Genomic DNA, 22,078 nt, shown 5'->3' with positions numbered 1-22,078 from the left:
CCAGTTCGTCTTGTATGTTTTGTCAAGTCAACCAGCGTGTTTTCCTGTACTCCTGCTTCTATTCTCTTTTTGCTTGTCCTCCCGGTTTTGACCCTTGCCTGTTTTCTGGACTCCGTACCCGCCTGCCTGCCCTGACCTCAAGCCTGCCTGCCACTCTGTACCTCCTGGACTCTGAACTGGTTTTGACCTTTTGCCTGTCCATGACCATTCTCTTGCCTACCTCTTTTGGATTGATTAATAAATAGAAAAGACTCAAACCATCTGCCTCCGTGTCTGCATCTGGGTCCCGCCTTGTGCCCTTTTACCGGGAATATTGAACTCATGTTAAAAGGAACCACCAGCTTTTATATGTTTTCATGTTCTGAGCAAGGAACTTAAACGTTAGCCTTTTTACATGGCACATATTGCACTTTTACTTTCTTCTCCAACACTGTGTTTTCGCACTATTTAAACAAAATTGACCATTGGTACCGGCTTTTTTTGGTCCTCCAATAATCGGTATCGTCGTTGAAAATCATAATTGGTCGACCTATAATTCAAATAACATAAAATTGATCAGAAATACAGTGTAGACATTGTTAACGTTGTAAATTACTATTGTAGCTGGAAACAGCAGATTTTTTTTATGGATTATCTACACAGGCATACAGAGGCCCATTATCAGCAACCATCACTACTGTGTTCCAATGGCACGTTGTGTTAGCTAATCCAAGTTTATCATTTTATAAGGCTAATTGATCATTAGAAAACCCTTTTACAATTATGTTAGCACAGCTGAAAACTGTTGGTTTGATCAAAGAAGCAATAAAACTTCATACTACTTGAGTATCTGGAGCATCAGCATGTGTGGGTTCGATTACAGGCTCAAAATAGCCAGAAACAAAGAACTTTCTTCTGAAACTCGTCAGTCTATTCTCGTTCTGAGAAATTAAGGCTATTCCATGCGAGAACTGGCTCTAACCAGAATAGAAAGGGGAGTGGGAGGCCCCGGTGCACAACTGAGCAAGAGGACAAGAACATTAGAGTGTCTAGTTTAAAAACAGACACCTCACAAGTCCTCAACTGGCAGCTTCATTAAATAGTACACCAGTCACAATGTCAACAGTGAAGAGGCGACTCCAGGATGCTGGCCTTCTAGGCAGAGTTGCAAAGAAAAAGCCATATCTCAGACTGGCCAATAAAAAGAAAAGATTAAGATGGGCAAAATAACAGACACAGGACAGAGGAGCTCTGCCTAGAAGGCCAGCATCCCGTAGTCGCCTCTTCACTGTTGACATTGTGACTGGTACGAAGCCTGTGGTATGTGCCAGAGTCCCCAGTCCATTATGGATTACGAAGGAAGATCCAACTGTGATCTGTTCAACGATGCATCTCTACCAGACAAACTTTGACAACAAAATCGTGCCGGATGTGATGGCCGTCATCGACCCAAAACTCCGCTTTCCGAGGTCAACGTGAAAAGGTTATTTAATCACCTCAACACCCGCAAGAACGCGGGGCCCGATGGTATTCCAGGGCACTTTCTCAGAGAATGCGCAGAAAAGCTGTCAGGTATATTATAGGTACTTTCAACCTCTCCTTGTCCCAGTCTGTAATCCCCAAATTTTAAGATGACCAGCATCATTCCTGTCCTCAATAACACTAAGGCTTTATGCCACAATGACTACCACCCTGTAGCACTCACCTCTGTAATCATGAAGTGCTTTGAGAGGCTGATTATGGCACACATCAACTCCACCATTCGAGACAGACTAATTTGCCATACCGACCCAACAGATGCGTAGATGACACAATATCAATTGCTCTCCACACTGCCCTCATCCACCTAGATAAGAGGAATACCTATAAGAGAACGCTCTTCATTGACCACAGCTCAGCATTAAAAACCATTGTCCCCTCCAAGCTCGTCACCAGCTTACGACTCTGGGTCTGCAACTGGATCCTGGACTTCCTGACAGGTCGTCCCCAGGTGGTGAGAGTAGGCAACATCAGCTCTGGCATGCTGACCCTCACAGCACAGGGGCCCCACAGTGGTGTGTGCTGAGTCCCCTCCTGTTCACCCACGACTGCGTGGCCACGCATGACTCCAACACTAGATAATGGCGCTGGAGGGGATGACTGCTGTTAATGTTGCTGCTACCGTCTCTTATGACCGAAAAGAGCTTCTGGACACCAGAACAGCGATTACTCACCTCGAACTGGACAAAGATGTTTTTCTTTAATGAGTCCGACGTGAAGGATATACTGCTTCCCGGAGACCAGGCCCAAATCCCCGTCTTTCGCGTTAAGAAAAGAAGGAAATACAGGGGACGGAGGTCTGGGTGCCTTGTGAGAATTTGTTGGCGAGTGAGTAAACCACCACTAACTACCCTCTGTATTACTGGCCAACGTGCAATCATTGGAAAACCAACTGGATGATCTACGATTAAGACTATCCTACCAACAGGACATTAAAAATGAATATCTTATGTTTCACGAAGACTTGGCTGAACAACAACTCGGATAATATAGAGCTGGCTGGCTTCTCCATGTTTTGGCAGGACAGAGCTGCTACGTCTGGTAAGACGAGCAAAAACTAAAGCAGGAAGCACCAGTGACTCAATACGGAAGTGGTTAGATGACTCGGATGCTACGCTACAGGACTGTTTTGCTACACAGAATGGAATATGTTCCGGGATTCATCCAATGGCATTGAGGAGTATACCACCTCAGTCACTGCCAACATCAATAAGAGCATTGACGACGACGTCGTCCCCACAGTAACCGTACGCACATTTCCCAACCAGAAGCTATGGATTACAGGCAACATACACACCTAGATAAAGGCTAGAGCTGCCGCTTCAAGGAGCAAGACATTAATCCGGACGCTTATAAGAAATCCTGTTATGCCCTCAGACGAACCATCACAGGCAAAGCGTCAATACAGAAATAAGATTGAATCCTACAACACCGGCTCTGACATTCATCGGATGAGGTAGGGCTATTACGGACGACAAAGAGAAACCCAGCCACGAGCTGCCCAGTGACACGAGCCTACCAGACAAGCTAAATGCATGTTATACTCACTTTGAGGCAAGCAACACTGAAGCATGCATGAGAGCACCAGATGTTCCGGACGACTGATCAAGCTCTCCGTAGCCGAGTTCACAAAGTCACGGGGCAAGACGGATTACCAGGACGTGTAGTCATAGCATGTGCCCATCAACTGGCTAATGTCTTCACTGACATTTTCAACCTCTCCCTGACCTAGTCTTTAATACCTACATGTTTCAAACAGACCACCATAGTCCCTTTGCCCAAGATAACCTGTCTTAATGATTACCACCCTGTAACACTCACATCGGTAGCCATGAAGTGCTTTGGAAGGCTCGTCATGGCTCACATCACCATCATGCCGAAAACCCTATACCCACCCCTACAGATCCACAGATGACGCCATCTCAATCTCACTCCACATGGCCATTTCCCACCTGGACAAATGGAACACCTATGTGAGAATGCTGTTCATTGACTACAACTCAGCGTTTAACACCATAGAGCCCACAAAGCTCATCTAAGCTAAGGACCCTGGGACTAAACATCTCCTTCTGCAACATGGTCTTGGACAACACATCTGCCACATTGATCCTCAACACTGGGGCCTCTCAGGGGTGTGTGCTTAGTCCCCTCCTGTACTCCCTGTTCACCCATGACTGCGTGGCCAAGTACAACTCCAACATCATTAAATTTGCCGACGACATAACAGCCTGATCAGCGACAATGATGAGAGAGACCTGGCAGTGTGGTGCCAGGACTACAACCTCTCTCTCAATGTGAGCAAGACAAAGGAGCTGATCGTGGACTACATGAAAAGGAGGGCTGAACAGACCCCCGTTAACAGGGCTCCCAAGTGGTGCAGCAGTCAAAGGCACTGCATCTCAGTGCAAGAGGCTTCACGACAGTCTCTGGTTTGAATCCAGACTGTATCACATCCGGCCGTGATTGGGAGTCCCATAGGGCTGCGCACAATTGGCCCAGCATTGTCCGGGTTTGGCCATCAACGTAAATAAGAATTTGTTCTTAACTGACTTGCCTAGTTACATTAAAAAAAAAAACATTGACGGGACTGAAGTGTAGCAGGTCGAGAGTTGCAAGTTCCTTGGTGTCCACATCACCCACAAACTATCAGGGTCCAAACACACCAAGACAGTTGTGAAGAGGACACAGCAAAACATTTTCCCACTTAGGAGACTGGAAAGATTTGGCATGGGTCCCCAGATCCTCAAAAAGTTCTATAGCTGCACCATCGAGAGCATCCTGACTGGTTGCATCACCACCTGGTATGGCTCCGCATCTGACCGTAAGGCGCTACAGAGGGTAGTGCAAACGGCCCAGTACCTCACTGGGGCTAAGCTTCCTGACATCCAGAACCTACATACTAGGCGGTGTCAGAGGAAGCCCCTAAAAATTGTCAAAAGACTTCAGTCACCCAAGTCATAGACTGTTCTCTCTGCTACCGCACAGTATGCGGTACCGGAGCGCCATTTCTAGAACCAAAAGGCTCCTTAACCGCGTCTACCCCCAAGCCATAAGACCAATGAACAACTAAACTAATCAAATAGCTACCTGGACTATTTACATTGTATCTGGGGAAGGGTATAAAACTCTTTCTAGATTGTTGGAAGTTTCCTAGAGCACAGTGGTCTCTATAATTGGGATAAGGAAAATATCTGGGGGGAAAAAAATCTGGAACTACCGAGACTTGGCCTTGAACTGGTCCCCGACCAAACTGAGCAACTGGACAAGGAGGACCTTGGTCAGGGAGGTGACCAGGAACCAAATGAGCTCTGTCATGACTACATGTGAGGATCACAATGGGTCAGATGGGTTTGGCAATGGTGGACAAATCTCTCACCTACAGAAGGGGGGTGCTTTTTGACACCTTACACCTGGTCTTACATTTTTTTAATGCATTTTTCTGGTTCTCTAGCACCAACAGAGATGGTCGCTTCGTGGTTCTTAGGAAACTATGCAGTATTCTGTTTATGTACAGTTGAGGTCAAAAGTTTTCATACACTTAGGTTGGAGTCATTAAAACTCATTTTTCAACCACTTAACAAATTTCTTGTTAACAAACTATAGTTTTGGCAAGTCAGTTAGGACATCTACTTTGTGCATGACAAGTCATTTTTACAAAAATTGTTTAGACAGATTATTTCACTTCATAATTTACTGTATCATAATTCCAGTGGGTCAGACCATATGATATCATCACAATAAGTATTGCGATTCTTACAAATCTATTTGAGTTGCGATTCAATACTACAATTTTGAGAATTGATGTTCCAAACATAATGTTCACTATATGTCTGCTGCAGAGTATGAGAAAACAAGTGTTGATCAGTCAGGGAAATAGGTGCTGAAAACATGGTGGCTCACTATTTAAAAAGAAAATGGAGAACAAGCTACAGGATGAAAAGTTCTACACTATATATATATATATATATATACACACACACACACACACATATACACACATATATATATATACACAGTTGAAGTCAGAAATTTTCATACACTTAAGTTGGAGTCATTAATACTCATTTTTCAACCACTCCACGAATTTATTGTTAACAAACTATAGGTTTGGCAGTTAGGACATCTACTTTGTGGATGACACAAGTAATCTTTCCAACAATTGTTTACAGACAGATTATTTCACTTATAATTCACTGTATCACAATTCCAGTGGGTCAGAAGTGGGTCTTCCAACTGGACAATGACCTTGAGCATACTTCCAAAGTTGTGGCAAAATGGCTTAAAACTTCTCTAGGATAGGGGGCAGCATTTGGAATTTTGGATGAAAAGCATGCCCAAATTCAACTGCCTGCTACTCATCCCCAGAAGATAAGATATGCATATTATTAGTAGATTTGGATAGAAAACACTGAAGTTTCTAAAACTGTTTGAATCATGTCTGTGAGTATAACAGAACTTATGTAGCAGGCGATACCCGGAGGACAAACCATTCAGGTTTAAGTTTGAGGTCACTCTTTTCAATGGGTTTTCATTGGGAATCCAGATTTCTAAGGGATTTGCTTGCAGTTCCTACCGCTTCCACTGGATGTCACTAGTCTTTAGAAATTGGTTGACGTTTATCCTTTGTGTAATGAAGAAGTAGCCCTGTTCAAAACGAGGGACACTTCATGTGTCCTGTTAGATAGAGGCGCGTGACCAGAAAGCATGCGTCAGTTTGTTATCTTCCTGTATTGAACACAGATCATCCCTTCTTCAATTTTATCGATTATTTACTTTAATTAATTTTTAATCTAACAAAAGGACCATTTGTGATGTTTATGGAACATATTGGAGTGCCAACACAAGAAGCTCGTCAAAGGTAAGGCATGATTTATTTCTGCGATTTGTTTCACGCCTGCAGGGTTGAAATAGGTTCTCTCTTTTGTTTACGGAGGTGCTATCCTCAGATAATAGCATCGTTTGCTTTTGCTAAAAAGCCTTTTTGAAATCTGACATGTTGGCTGGATTAACAACACATGTAGCTTTAATTTGGTATCTTACACGTGTGATTTCATGAAAGTTAGATTTTTATAGGAATTTATTAGAATTTGGTGCTCTGCATTTTCTCTGACTTTTGGCCAAGTGGGACGTTACCGTCCCAAATATCCCAGAGAGGTTAAGGACAATGAAGTCAAGGTATTGGAGTGGCCATCACAAAGCCCTGACCTCAATCCCACAGAAAATGAGTGGGCAGAACTGAAAAAGCATGTGCGAGCAAGGAGGCCTACAAACCTGACTCAGTTACACCAGCTCTGTCAGGAGGACCGTCTACCTGAGGAAGAGGAGGAGGAAACTCCCCTCTCAGACAATCACGGGTATGGCTAAGTAGCTGTTCTTAGGAAACAGCCCATTGAAGCAACAGACAAGAAGGACACTGTGCCCTCTGGTGGACAATCAGAGCAGGTAAAAGGAAAAGTCCACCAAACCAACACTCTTCTGAAGGAGGGCTATCTCCGACAGAGAAACGGCAAACGGCATTCAACCAGTAAAAACATTCATTACTTCTTTTTTCGAACGGGCGGCGGTTCGTGTGAAAGGTATATGATTAATGTGAGGACAGTCCTAGAATGTATCCCTTTGTCACTCTCGCTCTTCCCCCTCTCCATCTAATGTTGTTACAAGCCATCATATCTTGTCAGTCCACTTTGTCTAATGTGTGTGTATTCGGTCTTATTATTTAGTTATCTAATAGATAAATAATTAAACCAATTTATATGGTAGGCAGTGATCAGTAAAGCTGGGGTTCTTGCAGATCCAAGAAGATCCAAGACAGGTCAGAATGAGACTTACATGAGGTAATGATTAATACGTGACTTATCGATATATAACATATATCTTCTAGAGTTGAATTCGGGAGATGGTAACTCGTTAAACAACTTCTTCCGTGGTGCCCCAAATTCCTAATGAGTTAATTAACCACTTGCTCCGACCCGACACGCAGGCGTCCCATCTAGACATCTGGAAATGCAAATGCGCTACGCTAAATGCTAATAGCACTCGTTAAAACTCAAACGTTCATTAAAATACACATGCAGGGTACTGAATTAAAGCTACACTCGTTGTGAATCCAGGCAACAAGTCAGATTTTAAAAATGCTTTTCGTCGAAAGCATGAGAAGCTATTATCTGATAGCATGTAACACCCCAAAAGACCCGCAGGGGACGTAAACAAAATAATTAGCATAGTCGGCGCTACACAAAATGCACAAATAAAATATAAAACATTCATTACCTTTGAACATCTTCTTTGTTGGCACTCCTAGATGTCCCATAAACATCACTATTGGGTCTTTTTTTCCGATTAAATCTGTCCATATATAGCCTAGATATCGATCTATGAAGACTGTGATCAAGGAAAAAAATAGCGTTTTATAACGTAACGTAATTTTTTTATATTAAAAAAGTCGACGATAAACTTTCACAAAAAACTTCGAAATACTTTTGTAATGCAACTTTAGGTATTAGTAAACGTTAATAAGCGATCAAATTGATCACGAGGCGATGTAGATTCTATAGCTGTACGTCTGGAAATAATGTCCGGGTAAATCTCAACCAAAATATCCGGTCGGAGACCAGAAGAAAGGCGCTACCTTGTGCCCGTTTGACCAAGAAACAAATCGTAGGCAAATAACAAGACTGTTGACATCGTGTGGAAGCTGTAGGTATTCAAACCTCGGCCCCATTTAATGTGGTTCACATTCAACAATGGGTTCTAGTGGCGCATGGATATATTTTCGCATTTTCAGTGATCAGATTTTCCTGCGCTTTTCGATGAAACGCACGTTCTGTTATAGTCACAGCCGTGATTTAACCAGTTTTATAAACGTCTGAGTGTTTTCTATCCACACATACTAATCATATGCATATACTATATTCCTGGCATGAGTAGCAGGGCGCTGAAATGTTGCGCGATTTTTAACAGAATGTTCGAAAAAGTAGGGGGTAGGAGTAACAGGTTAATTAACTGTTACATGATTTAAAAAATCTAATTAAAACGTTTTTAAATCGGGTAACAATTAAACGTAGTTAGTGGATTAAATAAATCATCAGATGAATGAAAGTCAAGTCACGACAACACTAACAGAACAACAGAGTTCATTGTATGAGATGGGAGAACTTGCAAGAAGGACAACAGTCTCTCGAGCACTTCACTAATCTGAGCTTTATGGGAGTGGCCAGATGGATGCCACTCCTGAGAAAAAGGCACGACAGTTCGTCTGGAGTTTGCAAAAAGGCACGTGGTCTGATGAGACAAAATTGTAACTTTGTCCTGGATGCAAAGCAATATGTCTGGAGAAAACCAGGCACAGCCTATCACCCTCTTAACACTATCGCTACCATGAAGCATAGTGTTGGCAGCATCATTCTGTGGGGATGCTTTTCAACGGCAGGGACTTGAAGACTGGTGAGAAGAGAGGGAACAATGAATGGAGCCAAATACAGGGAAATCCTTGATGAGAACCTGCTACAGATTGCAAACGACCTTAGACTGGGGTGAAGACGTACGTTCCAAAAGGACAATGACTCCAAGCATACAGCCAAAGCAATGCTGGAATGGCATTAGAACAATAATGTGAAAGTCCCTGAGTGGCCCAGCCAAAGCCCAGACTTGAATACCATTCAAGCCACCAAGCTGTTCACCGCCGCTCCCAATCTAACTTAAGAGTTTGAGAAAATCTGCAAGAAAGAATGGGACAAAATCCCCAAATCCAGATGTGAAAAGCTGATAGACATACCAAAGACGACTCAAAGCTGTAATCACCGCTAAAGAAGCTTCTACATTCGGGGTTATGTAAATTACATATTTCCTATTCAATAAATTTGCTAAAAGGTCTAAAAACAGGGTTTCACTGTAATTATGAGGTATAGTGTGTAGTCAATTTATTCCACTTTGAATTCAGGCTGTAACACAACAAAATGTGTAATAAGTCCAGGGGTATGAATACTTTCTGAAGGTACTGTATGTTTAAAGGCAGAGCTGTGTTGAGAGGCAGAGACAGTGCTGTGTTGAGAGGCAGAGACAGTGCTGTGTTGAGAGGCAGAGACAGTGCTGTGCTGAGAGGCAGTGCACTGTTTAGGGGTAGAAACAGAGCAATTTAAAGACTGAGGCAGAGACAGAGCGGTTTAAAGACAAAAATAGAGCTGTTAAGAGAGAGGCACAAAAACTCAGCAAAAAAAAAGAAACGCCCCTTTTTCAAGACTCTGTCTTTCAAAGATAATTCGTAAAAATCCAAATAACTTTACAGATCTTCATTGTAAAGGGTTTAAACACCGTTTCCCATGCTTGGTTCAATGAACCATAAACAATTAATGAACATGCACCTGTGGAACGGTCGTTAAGACACTAAACAGCTTACAGACGGTAGGCAATTAAGGTCACAGTCATGAAAACGTATGACACTAAAGAGGCCTTTCTACTGACCCTGAAAAACAGCAAAAGAAAGATGCCCAGAGTCCCTGCTCATCTGTGTGGATGTGCCTTAGGCATGCTGCAAGGAGGCATGAGGATGGCAGATGTGGCCAGGGCAATAAATTGCAATGCCAGTACTGTGAGACGCCTAAGACAGCGCTACAAGGAGACAGGACAGACAGCTGATCGTCCTCGTAGTAGCAGACCACTTGTAACAACACCTGCACAGGATCGATACATCCGAACATCACACCTGCTGGACAGGTACAGGATGGCAACAACTGCCCAAGTTACACCAGGAACGCACAATCCCTTCATCAGTGCTCAGACTATTCGCAATAGGCCGAGAGAGGGTGGACTGAGCGCTTGTAGGCCTGTTGTAAGGCAGGTCCTCACCAGACATCACCGGCAACAACGTTGCCTATGGGTACAAACCCACTGTCGCTGGACCAGACAGGACTGGCAAAAAGTGCTGTTTGCGGTTTTGTCTCAACAGGGGTGATGGTCGGAGTCGCGTTTATCGTCGATGGAATGAGCGTTACACCGAGGCTTGTTCTCTGGAGCGGGAATGATTTGGAGGTGGAGGGGTATCATCGGACTGAGCTTGTTGTCATCGCAGGCAATCTCAACGCTGTGCGTTACAGGGAAGACATCCTCCTCCCTCATGTGGAACGTTTCCTGCAGGCTCATCCTGGCATGACCCTCCAGCATGACAATGCCATCAGCCATACTGCTCGTTCTGTGCATGATTTCCTGCAAGACAGTAATGTCAGTGTTCTGCCATGGCCAGCGAAGAGCCCGGATCTCAATCCCATTGAGCACATCTGGGACCAGTTGGATTGGAGGTTGAGGGCTTGGGCCATTCCCCTCAGAAATATCTGGGAATTTGCAGGTACCTTGGTGGAAGAGTGGGATAACATCTCATAGCAAGAACTGGCAAATCTGGTGCAGTCCATGAGGAGATGAGGAGGAGCAGTACTTAATGCAGCTGGTGGCCACACCAGATACTGACTGTTACTTTTGACCCCCCCTTTGTTCAGGGACACATTATTCCATTTCTGTTAGTCACATGTCTGTGGAACTTGTTCAGTTCATGTCTCAGTTGTTGAATCTTATGTTCATACAAATATTTACACACGTTAAGTTTGCTGAAAATAAACGCAGTTGACAGTGAGGACGTTTCTTTTTTTGCTGAGTTTACAATGCTGTTTAGAGACAAAAGGCTGTTTAGGTCATGTTTAGAGAAAGTTGTTTAGAGGCCATTGTGAGTACAGGTTTGGCTGAGTTGTACATTACCTGAAGACCTGGGCCCTGGGTTGCCTGTGCACCCGGCCAGAGGTATGCTCCCTGCTGCCTGTAATACTCTGCCACAGCCGCACTGTATTCTGGGAGCGAGCTCTGCTGCTGAGATGTCTGACCTTTTAGGGCACAAGTGTAAAGACATTGTGAGAAAACAGCATCAAATAACGCTATCACAATCCTATTTGTAACCTTGACTATGTCTAAAGACAACTGACAAAATGAATGAGCCTACAATTTCTTATATTAATCCTCCCATGCTTTGCTGTAATCATGGACAATAATCTGAGCATGGGTATTTTGGCCTGCAAACACAGAAAGGGCCATTAAGGTGGACATGGAGAATCATAATCATTGCATTATCTGCAATGTCTACTACTGGGGATATACTGCGCTAAATGCTGAACCTCAAGCTTTGATACAGTTGCACTAAATTGTCACAATAAAGCAAAGTTACTGAAAAACAAAACTCTGAATAGTCACATGGGTAAGACAGGGTTTGTACGGTCTCATGAGCACTTGCCTAGCTTTTTATAATACTGCTCCCATGCTTTAGAGTAGTCCATCTGGCCTGCTTGGGGTCCATTGTGACCTGTACCCAAATAATACAACATTGTATTAAACATATGACAAATACCAGTGTATTTAAGATGGGCTCCAACATTTGGGGATATGTTCTCCAACATTTGGGGATATGTTCTCCAACATTTGGGGATATGTTCTCCAACATTTGGGGATATGTTCTCTAACATTTGGGGATATGTTCTCTAACATTTGGGGATATGTTCTCCAACATTTGGGGATATGTTCTCCAACATTTGGGGATATGTTCTCCAACATTTGGGGATATGTTCTCCAACATTTGGGGATATGTTCTCCAACATTTGGGGATATGTTCTCCAACATTTGGGGATATGTTCTCCAACATTTGGGGATATGTTCTCCAACATTTGGGGATATGTTCTCTAACATTTGGGGATATGTTCTCTAACATTTGGGGATATGTTCTCCAACATTTGGGGATATGTTCTCCAACATTTGGGGATATGTTCTCCAACATTTGGGGATATGTTCTCCAACATTTGGGGATATGTTCTCCAACATTTGGGGATATGTTCTCCAACATTTGGGGATATGTTCTCCAACATTTGGGGATATGTTCTCCAACATTTGGGGATATGTTCTCTAACATTTGGGGATATGTTCTCTAACATTTGGGGATATGTTCTCTAACATTTGGGGATATGTTCTCTAACATTTGGGGATATGTTCTCTAACATTTGGGGATATGTTCTCTAACATTTGGGGATATGTTCTCTAACATTTGGGGATATGTTCTCTAACATTTGGTGATATGTTCTCTAACATTTGGGGATATGTTCTCCAACATTTGGGGATATGTTCTCTAACATTTGGGGATAAGTATTTGCTTTGCAGCATTTGGCCCAAAGCTGTCAGAACTCACTTGATTCGGTGAATAGTAGTCAACGTATATTTTAATTTTCCTTAGAAGCCCTTCTGACAATTTCCTGACAATTGTTTTGTTATTTGTAGAACATCTCTGTTTCGCCAATGAAATTGGTTCAAGCCATAATAGACTAACCCCTTCAATTGGCTTACAAGCAAAAGAGGAGAGGATGAACTCTAATGTGTACCTACTAGACCTGGTTCATTCTAGGGCTGCATGATTAATCCAATTCACATCGAAATTGCAATATTGACACGTGCAATGTCCATATCGCAAGAGGCTGTGTGCGATACTTTGAAATACCCCTCAGCCGCGTGCAACATCTATAGTTCCTATAGTTTACTCATTGTTACTTATGATTTTTCGGATGTTCGAGTGGTCTCTCACCTCCGGTTTCCACTAGTGACCACAGCCACAAAGTCAAAATTGGCTATATTGTAAAGATGAATGAAAACAAACATTGCTTTTGGGTCTTGATTTAAGGTTAGGCATAAGGTTAGCACAATGGTTAGGTTTAAAATCAGATTTTAAGATAAATAGTAGAAATAGGTAGGATTTATGATTTTGTGTCAATACAGGATTAAGAACTATCGCTGGTCAGATGTAGCAGGGCTTGAAAACTAATACGTATTACAAAAGGGAAACCCAGCCGCGAGCTGCCCAGTGAGGCGAGCTAATTGTCTTTTATGCTCGCTTCGAGGCAAGCAACACTGAAGCATGCATGAGAGCACCAGCTGTTCCAGATGACTGTGTGATCATGCTCTTGGCAGCCGACGGAAGCAGACCTTTAAACAGGTCAACATTCACAAAGCCGCAGGGCTAGACGGATTACCAGGACGTGTACCGAAAGCATGTGCGGACAAACTGGCAACTTTTAACATCTCCCTGACTAATTATAATACCTACGTTTCAAGCAGACCACCATAGTCCTTGTGCCCAAGGAAGAGAAGGTAACCTGCCTAAATGATTACCACCCCGTAGCGCTCAAGTCATTAGCCATGAAGTGCTTTGAAAGGCTGGTCATGGCTCACATCAACATCATCATACCGGAAACCCTAGACCCACTCCAATTCGCATACCTCCCCAACATATCCACAGACGACACAATCTCAATCGCACTCCACACTGCCCTTTCCCACCTATACAAAAGGAACACCTATGTGAGAATGCTGTTCATTGACTACAGCTCAGCGTTCCAACACCATAGCGCCCACAAAGCTCATCACTAAGCTAAGGACCCTGATGGGCCGCCACCAGGTGGTAAAGATAGGCAACAACTTAGTCCCCTCCTGTACTCCCTGTTCACCCACGACTGCAACACCATCATTAAGTTTGCTGATGACACAACCGTGGTAGGCCTGATCACCAACAACGATGAGACAGCCTATAGGGAGGAGGTCAGAGACCTGTCAGTGTGGTGCCAGGACAACCACCTCTCCCTCAATGTGAGCAAGACAAAGGATCTGATCGTGGACTACAGGAAAAGGCAGGCCAAACAGGCCCCCATAACATCAACCGGGGTGTAGTGGAGCGGATCGAGAGTTTCAAGTTCCTTGGTGTCCACATCACCAACAAACTAACATGGTCCAAACACACCAAGACAGTCGTGAAGAGGGCACCGACAACACATTTTCACCCTCAGGAGACTGAAATAATTTGTCATGGGTCCACAGATCCTCAAAGTTATACAGCTGCACCATCGAGAGCATTCTGACTGGTTGCATTACTGCCTGGTATGGCAACTGCTCGGCAGCTAACCATAAGGCGCTACAGAGGGTAGTACAGCCCAGTATATCACTGTGGCCAAGCTTCCTGCCATCCAGGATCTATATACTAGACGGTGTCAGAGAAAAAGCCCAAAAAGTTGTCAAAAAGACTCCAGTCACCCAAGTCCTAGACTGCTGTTTCTGCTACCGCATGGCAAACGGTATGGGAGCGCCAAGTCTATGACCAAAGGGCTCCTTAGCTTCTACCCCCAAGCCATTAGACTGCTGAACAATTAATAAAATGGCCACCCGGAATATTTAAATTGACACCCCCTATTTGTTTTTACACTGCTGCTACAAGCTGTCTATTCTCTATGCAGTCACTGTATCCATACCTACATGTACAAATTACCTCGACTAACCTGTATATATATATAGCCTCGTTATTGTTATTTTATCGAGTTACTTTTTATAATTTTTTACTTCCGTTTATTTCGTAAATATTTTCTTAACTCTTTCTTGAACGGCATTGTTAGTTAAAGGGCTTGTAAGTAAGCATTTCACGGTAAGGGCTACCTACACCTGTCGTATTCGGCTCATGTGACAAATACAATTTGATGACCCTGTCCTCCTGCACCCGCTTCGAACACACACCAAGACCGCCCCCTGCCACTCAAGCAGGTAGTACAGTTCCTGACTGTCCAAAGTTATATTCACACTGTCCGCATGCAGTTCTTATATTAACGCATGCGGTATTGCAAACAGACTTGTCCAATTTGTGAAAACAATGTAGCTTTCCAATTGCTTCTTAACATGCATCGACATCTATAATATGCATCTACTTTGTGAATCTTACTCTCTGAAAAAAGCTTGTTAGTTGAGGTACTTTTTCTTTTGCACGCTGTATCTAGCCACTAATGCTAATTCGACCGAGCTAAATAAATGTGGTATTAAATGTGGTATTAAATTATTTGACCAGATAAATTGACTGAGAATACATTCCTGTTTACAGCAACGACCTGGGGAATTAGTTACAGGGGAGAGGAGGGGGGTGAACGAGCAAGCTTCAGCGGCCAGCCAGCAGATGGATGCAGGGTGGTATGCTGCTGGAAAGAAATTTGGCTCACAAACGTTAGCTATCTAATACAGACTGGTACCAGTGGTGGTGGAGATCTGAATGTAACGCAACGACATGTTCTGAATGAAAATCCTCTGCTTTTTCATTCATTGCAAAACACCGTATTCCAAGTGCCTACTCTATTCCAAACATCGAAATAGAAAATTATATTTCCTTAAGAAAATGTGTGCTTGCTTGTCTTGAACTATGGTTGTGAAGAAAGTTGTCATGGGATTTAAAAACCTTTGTTGTAGTAGTAGTAGTAGTAGTAATGGTGGTAGGCTACTGACTGAAGTAGTTAAGAAGAAGTACATAATTGCAAATCATATTAATCTTTGGTGAAATATTATTTTGTCAGAATCGTGCAGCCCTAGTTCATTCCCACCTAAATAAGTCTTATGCCTGGATGGTGTTTAACACCAGCCAACCACACCTACTGCTGGGTCAGAAACATCTAAACTTTTTTGTGGTGGTGGTTAAAACCAGCCAACCACACCTACTGCTGGGTCAGAAACATCTAAACATGTTTGTGGTGGTGTTTAACACCAGCCAACCACACCTACTGCTGGGTCAGAAACATCTAAACATGTTTGTGGTGGTGTTTAACACCAGCCAACCACACCTACTGCTGGGTCAGAAACATCTAAACATGTTTGTGGTGGTGTTTAACACCAGCCAACCACACCTACTGCTGGGTCAGAAACATCTAAACATGTTTGTGGTGGTGTTTAACACCAGCCAACCACACCTACTGCTGGGTCAGAAACATCTAAACATGTTTGTGGTGGTGTTTAACACCAGCCAACCACACCTACTGCTGGGTCAGAAACATCTAAACATGTTTGTGGTGGTGGTTAAAACCAGCCAACCACACTTACTGCTGGGTCAGAAACATCTAAACATGTTTGTGGTGGTGTTTAACACCAGCCAACCACACCAACTGCTGGGTCAGAAACATCTAAACATGTTTGTGGTGGTGTTTAACACCAGCCAACCACACCTACTGCTGGGTCAGAAACATCTAAACATGTTTGTGGTGGTGTTTAACACCAGCCAACCACACCTACTGCTGGGTCAGAAACATCTAAACATGAACGCATCTCTCCTGTCCTATTCATGCTCTTTTAGGCTCCGGTGTGAAGTCCCGCCAAGGGACAGATTTATGATTAGCTTCCCCTCCCCAAATCCTAACATAAACCACTAAGGGGTAAATGCAAAACTGACCCAAGCACAGCAACCTCTACTTCACTGATTACTGAGCATTGCCCTGAGAAGATGAAATACCCTGGACAATTCAAACTCTGTCTTATCTGCTTGTAAGCATTTATGAGTCTTACATTTGAGAGATATTTGTAAGACACTGAAATTAGCCACATTTTGCAGAGTCCATCTTTATATGTCTAATTCATATAAACTCTGTGCAAAATCGTTTCAAAACTATGTTTAAGATGAGGAAATATCGATATCAAGATATTGCTGTAGAGTTTAGCCTGGTGGAACCAGCCTGATCGCTGCATTCACCTTTGGTTTCAATGATGAATGTCACTTGGGCTCCCAAGTGGCACAGTGGTTTAAGGCACTGCATCTCAGCTTGAGGCGTCACTACAGACAACCTGGTTCGAATCCAGACTATCACAACCGGCCGTGACTGGGAGTCAACTCCCTGGGAGTTTGGCCGGTGTAGGCCATCATTGTAAATAAGAATGTGTTCTTAACTGACTTGCCGAGTTAAATAAAGGTTAAATAGATTAAAAAATTAAAAAATTATGTAGAGATCAGGCTGGTTCCATCAGGCTAGCTGAGTTGATGTTAATCACAATACAAGAAAGGGTTACCAAATGTTTACAGGCTGTGCTTATGACGAGCTGTTGAGCAAAAAGTGACTTACTGGGGTCCTGCTGGCCTTGAGGCTGCCATGTTTGATAAGTAGTCCCCCATCCTCCTGTCATGAAGGTCTGGGCTCCACTGCCACAACTTATCAAGACAGAAAGCAGAAAGAGCTACAGCAACACACAAAAAAATGCATATAGGTACAACCGACAGACGCCAACAGAAAGTCTGACTTACTTTTGATGAGTTGCAGGGCCTTGAGTGAAAGGGCTAAATCCAAAATGATTGTTGCTCACTATTCCTGAACCCTGAAGAAAAAAGACGATACATTCAACACTGTTAACCAGAGTAAATAACACCAGGTTGAATAAGTTGAAATCACGGCAGTATTTATTTAGTCGACTAACAGTTAATAATTAAAACGTTTAGAAATGTTTAACAATATGCCTTGGTAGTCCTGTTGACTTATCACTAGAACTGCCAGGCCTTTCAGCCTATAAGTATCTGCTAGAGAATGTTAGCATACGCCTGGCATCGATGGACCTCCCATTCTAACAGTCTAATAAACAAATGACATATACAGTGCATTCCGGCAAGTATTTAGACCCCTTGACTTTTTGTGATGTTACAGCCTTATTAAAAAATTGATTTATTTAATATATATATATATATATATTTTAAAATATGTAAATACTCAATCTACACACGATACCCCATAATGACAAAGCGAAAACAGGTTTTTCTTTCCTTCTTTACATAAGTATTCAGAGCGTTGCTACGAGACTCTAAATTGAGCTCTGGTCAGGAAAGAGGGAAAGATGAACGGAGCAAAGTACAGAGACATCCTTGATGAAGCTCAGGACCTCAGACTGGGGTGAAAGTTAACCTTCCAACAGGACAATGATCCTAAGCACACAGCAATGCAGGAGTGGCTTCGGGACAAGTCTCTGAATGTCCTTGAATGGCCCAGCTAGAGCCCGGACTTAAACCTAATCGAATATCTCTGGAGAGACCTGAAAATAGCTGTGCAGCGACGCTCCCCATCCAACCTGACAGAGCTTGTGAGGATCTGCAGAGGAGAATGAGAGAAACTCCCCAAATACAGGTGTGCCAAGCTTGTAGCGTCATACCCAAGAAGACTTGAAGTTGTAATCGCTGCTAAAAGTGCTTCAACAAAGTACTGAGTAAAGGGTCAGCATACTTATAGAAATGTGATATTTCAGTTCAGAACATTTCTAAACTTTTTTTTCTTTTCTTTGTCAAACTATTTAATCCATTTTAGAATAAGGCTGTAACAAAATGTCAGAGGGTCTGAATACTTCACGAATGCACTGTATGCTTTCAGAAAAACAACCATTTGGTTGTGTTTATGAAGGTCTTAGGTAACAGAATAAAAACACATTTTTTAAATAAATTAATAGCATTTTCAGTAGTTTCTTAAAAACCAAAAACCACTAGTTCAAGAGTTCCATCAAAGAAATCTGTTCTAATTTAGTTAGTGCAGGTCTAAAGAAACATTGTGGAAATAAGAAAATGTATATTTTAATCAGATTACTAGTCTTTGCTTAGTGGCCTGAGAAACACTGTCGCACGTCCTTCTGGTGGTCCTTCTGTAGCTCAGTTGGTAGAGCATGGCGCTTGTAACGCCAGGGTAGTGGGTTCGATTCCCGGGACCACCCATACGTAGAATGTATGCACACATGACTGTAAGTCGCTTTGGATAAAAGCGTCTGCTAAATGGCATATATTATTATTATTATTATTACGAGTGCTGAACGCATGGACAGTGCTATTATTCAAAAGTTGATGTTTGTAAATAGAGCTGCATCTCTAGAATATTGAGAGTTATTTGACAAAGTAGAATCTGCAAAACATGTTCTTTCTGATATCATTCAATCCCGTCGCTCATCAACTCGGATAGAGTCAGAGATCTGTTCTGCATCATTCTAAAGGCCTACTGTAACACGCATCATTCAATCCCGTCGCTCATCAACTCGGATAGAGTCAGGGATCTGTTCTTCATCATTCTAAAGGCCTACTGTAACACGCATCATTCAATCCCGTCGCTCATCAACTCGGATAGAGTCAGGGATCTGTTCTGCATCATTCTGAAGGCCTACTGTAACACGCATCATTCAATCCCGTCGCTCATCAACTCGGATAGAGTCAGGGATCTGTTCTGCATCATTCTAAAGGCCTACTGTAACACGCATCATTCAATCCCGTCGCTCATCAACTCGGATAGAGTCAGGGATCTGTTCTGCATCATTCTGAAGGCCTACTGTAACACGCATCATTCAATCCCGTCGCTCATCAACTCGGATAGAGTCAGGGATCTGTTCTGCATCATTCTAAAGGCCTACTGTAACACGCATCATTCAATCCCGTCGCTCATCAACTCGGATAGAGTCAGAGATCTGTTCTGCATCATTCTGAAGGCCTACTGTAACACGCATCATTCAATCCCGTCGCTCATCAACTCAGTTCTGCATCATTCTAAAGGCCTACTGTAACACGATCATTCAATCCCGGGATCAACTCAGTTCTGCATCATTCTAAAGGCCTACTGTAACACGCATCATTCAATCCCGTCGCTCATCAACTCGGATAGAGTCAGGGATCTGTTCTGCATCATTCTAAAGGCCTACTGTAACACGCATCATTCAATCCCGTTCAACTCAGTTCTGCATCATTCTAAAGGCCTACTGTAACACGCATCATTCAATCCCGTCGCTCATCAACTCGGATAGAGTCAGGGATCTGTTCTGCATGTGGTCCTTCTGTAGCTCAGTTGGTAGAGCATGGCGCTTGTAACGCCAGGGTAGTGGGTTCAATTCCCGGGACCACCCATACGTAGAATGTATGCACACATGACTGTAAGTCGCTTTGGATAAAAGCGTCTGCTAAATGGCATATATTATATTATTATTATCATTCTAAAGGCCTACTGTAACACGCATCATTCAATCCCGTCATCAACTCAGTTCTGCATCATTCTGAAGGCCTACTGTAACACGCATCATTCAATCCCGTCGCTCATCAACTCGGATAGAGTCAGGGATCTGTTCTGCATCATTCTAAAGGCCTACTGTAACACGCATCATTCAATCCCGTCGCTCATCAACTCGGATAGAGTCAGGGATCTGTTCTGCATCATTCTAAAGGCCTACTGTAACACGCATCATTCAATCCCGTCGCTCATCAACTCAGTTCTGCATCATTCTGAAGGCCTACTGTAACACGCATCATTCAATCCCGTCGCTCATCAACTCAAATAGAGTCAGGGATCTGTTCTGCATCATTCTAAAGGCCTACTGTAACACGCATCATTCAATCCCGTCGCTCATCAACTCGGATAGAGTCAGGGATCTGTTCTGCATCATTCTAAAGGCCTACTGTAACACGCATCATTCAATCCCGTCGCTCATCAACTCGGATAGAGTCAGGGATCTGTTCTGCATCATTCTAAAGGCCTACTGTAACACGCATCATTCAATCCCGGCTCATCAACTCGGATAGAGTCAGGGATCTGTTCTGCATCATTCTAAAGGCCTACTGTAACACGCATCATTCAATCCCGTCGCTCATCAACTCAGTTCTGCATCATTCTAAAGGCCTACTGTAACACGCATCATTCAATCCCGTCGCTCATCAACTCGGATAGAGTCAGGGATCTGTTCTGCATCATTCTAAAGGCCTACTGTAACACGCATCATTCAATCCCGTCGCTCATCAACTCAGTTCTGCATCATTCTAAAGGCCTACTGTAACACGCATCATTCAATCCCGTCGCTCATCAACTCGGATAGAGTCAGGGATCTGTTCTGCATCATTCTAAAGGCCTACTGTAACACGCATCATTCAATCCCGTCGCTCATCAACTCAGTTCTGCATCATTCTAAAGGCCTACTGTAACACGCATCATTCAATCCCGTCGCTCATCAACTCGGATAGAGTCAGGGATCTGTTCTGCATCATTCTAAAGGCCTACTGTAACACGCATCATTCAATCCCGTCGCTCATCAACTCGGATAGAGTCAGGGATCTGTTCTGCATCATTCTAAAGGCCTACTGTAACACGCATCATTCAATCCCGTCGCTCATCAACTCAGTTCTGCATCATTCTAAAGGCCTACTGTAACACGCATCATTCAATCCCGTCGCTCATCAACTCAGTTCTGCATCATTCTAAAGGCCTACTGTAACACGCATCATTCAATCCCGTCGCTCATCAACTCGGATAGAGTCAGGGATCTGTTCTGCATCATTCTAAAGGCCTACTGTAACACGCATCATTCAATCCCGTCGCTCATCAACTCAAATAGAGTCAGGGATCTGTTCTGCATCATTCTAAAGGCCTACTGTAACACGCATCATTCAATCCCGTCGCTCATCAACTCGGATAGAGTCAGAGATCTGTTCTGCATCATTCAAAGGCCTACTGTAACACGCATCATTCAATCCCGTCGCTCATCAACTCGGATAGAGTCAGGGATCTGTTCTGCATCATTCTAAAGGCCTACTGTAACACGCATCATTCAATCCCGTCGCTCATCAACTCGGATAGAGTCAGGGATCTGTTCTGCATGTGGTCCTTCTGTAGCTCAGTTGGTAGAGCATGGCGCTTGTAACGCCAGGGTAGTGGGTTCAATTCCCGGGACCACCCATACGGTATGCACATGACTGTAAGTG

The 22,078-nt window shown here is 43.3% G+C and overlaps 1 protein-coding gene across 6 annotated transcripts in view; it reads right to left on the bottom strand.

Moving 5' to 3' along the window:
- LOC118394889 (far upstream element-binding protein 3-like) overlaps window positions 1–22,078 on the bottom strand; it is an 89,689-nt gene that overhangs the window by 19,859 nt on the left and 47,752 nt on the right. For 3 of the 6 annotated variants that reach the window (XM_052463992.1, XM_052463991.1, XM_035788504.2), the window contains exons 14-17: window positions 17,624–17,694; window positions 17,445–17,530; window positions 11,789–11,857; window positions 11,263–11,384 (exon numbers count right to left, since the gene is read on the bottom strand). In XM_052463992.1, the coding sequence (XP_052319952.1) occupies window positions 11,263–11,384; window positions 11,789–11,857; window positions 17,445–17,530; window positions 17,624–17,694 (348 nt within the window). The remainder of the gene's footprint in view (window positions 1–11,262; window positions 11,385–11,788; window positions 11,858–17,444; window positions 17,531–17,623; window positions 17,695–22,078) is intronic. The other 3 variants (XM_052463993.1, XM_035788506.1, XM_052463994.1) reach the window with 2 other exon arrangements.

The sequence above is a fragment of the Oncorhynchus keta genome, chromosome 15 (assembly GCF_023373465.1).
Source record: "Oncorhynchus keta strain PuntledgeMale-10-30-2019 chromosome 15, Oket_V2, whole genome shotgun sequence".
NCBI classification, from domain to species: Eukaryota; Metazoa; Chordata; class Actinopteri; order Salmoniformes; family Salmonidae; genus Oncorhynchus; species Oncorhynchus keta.
This window is presented reverse-complemented; position numbering and strand designations above follow the sequence as displayed.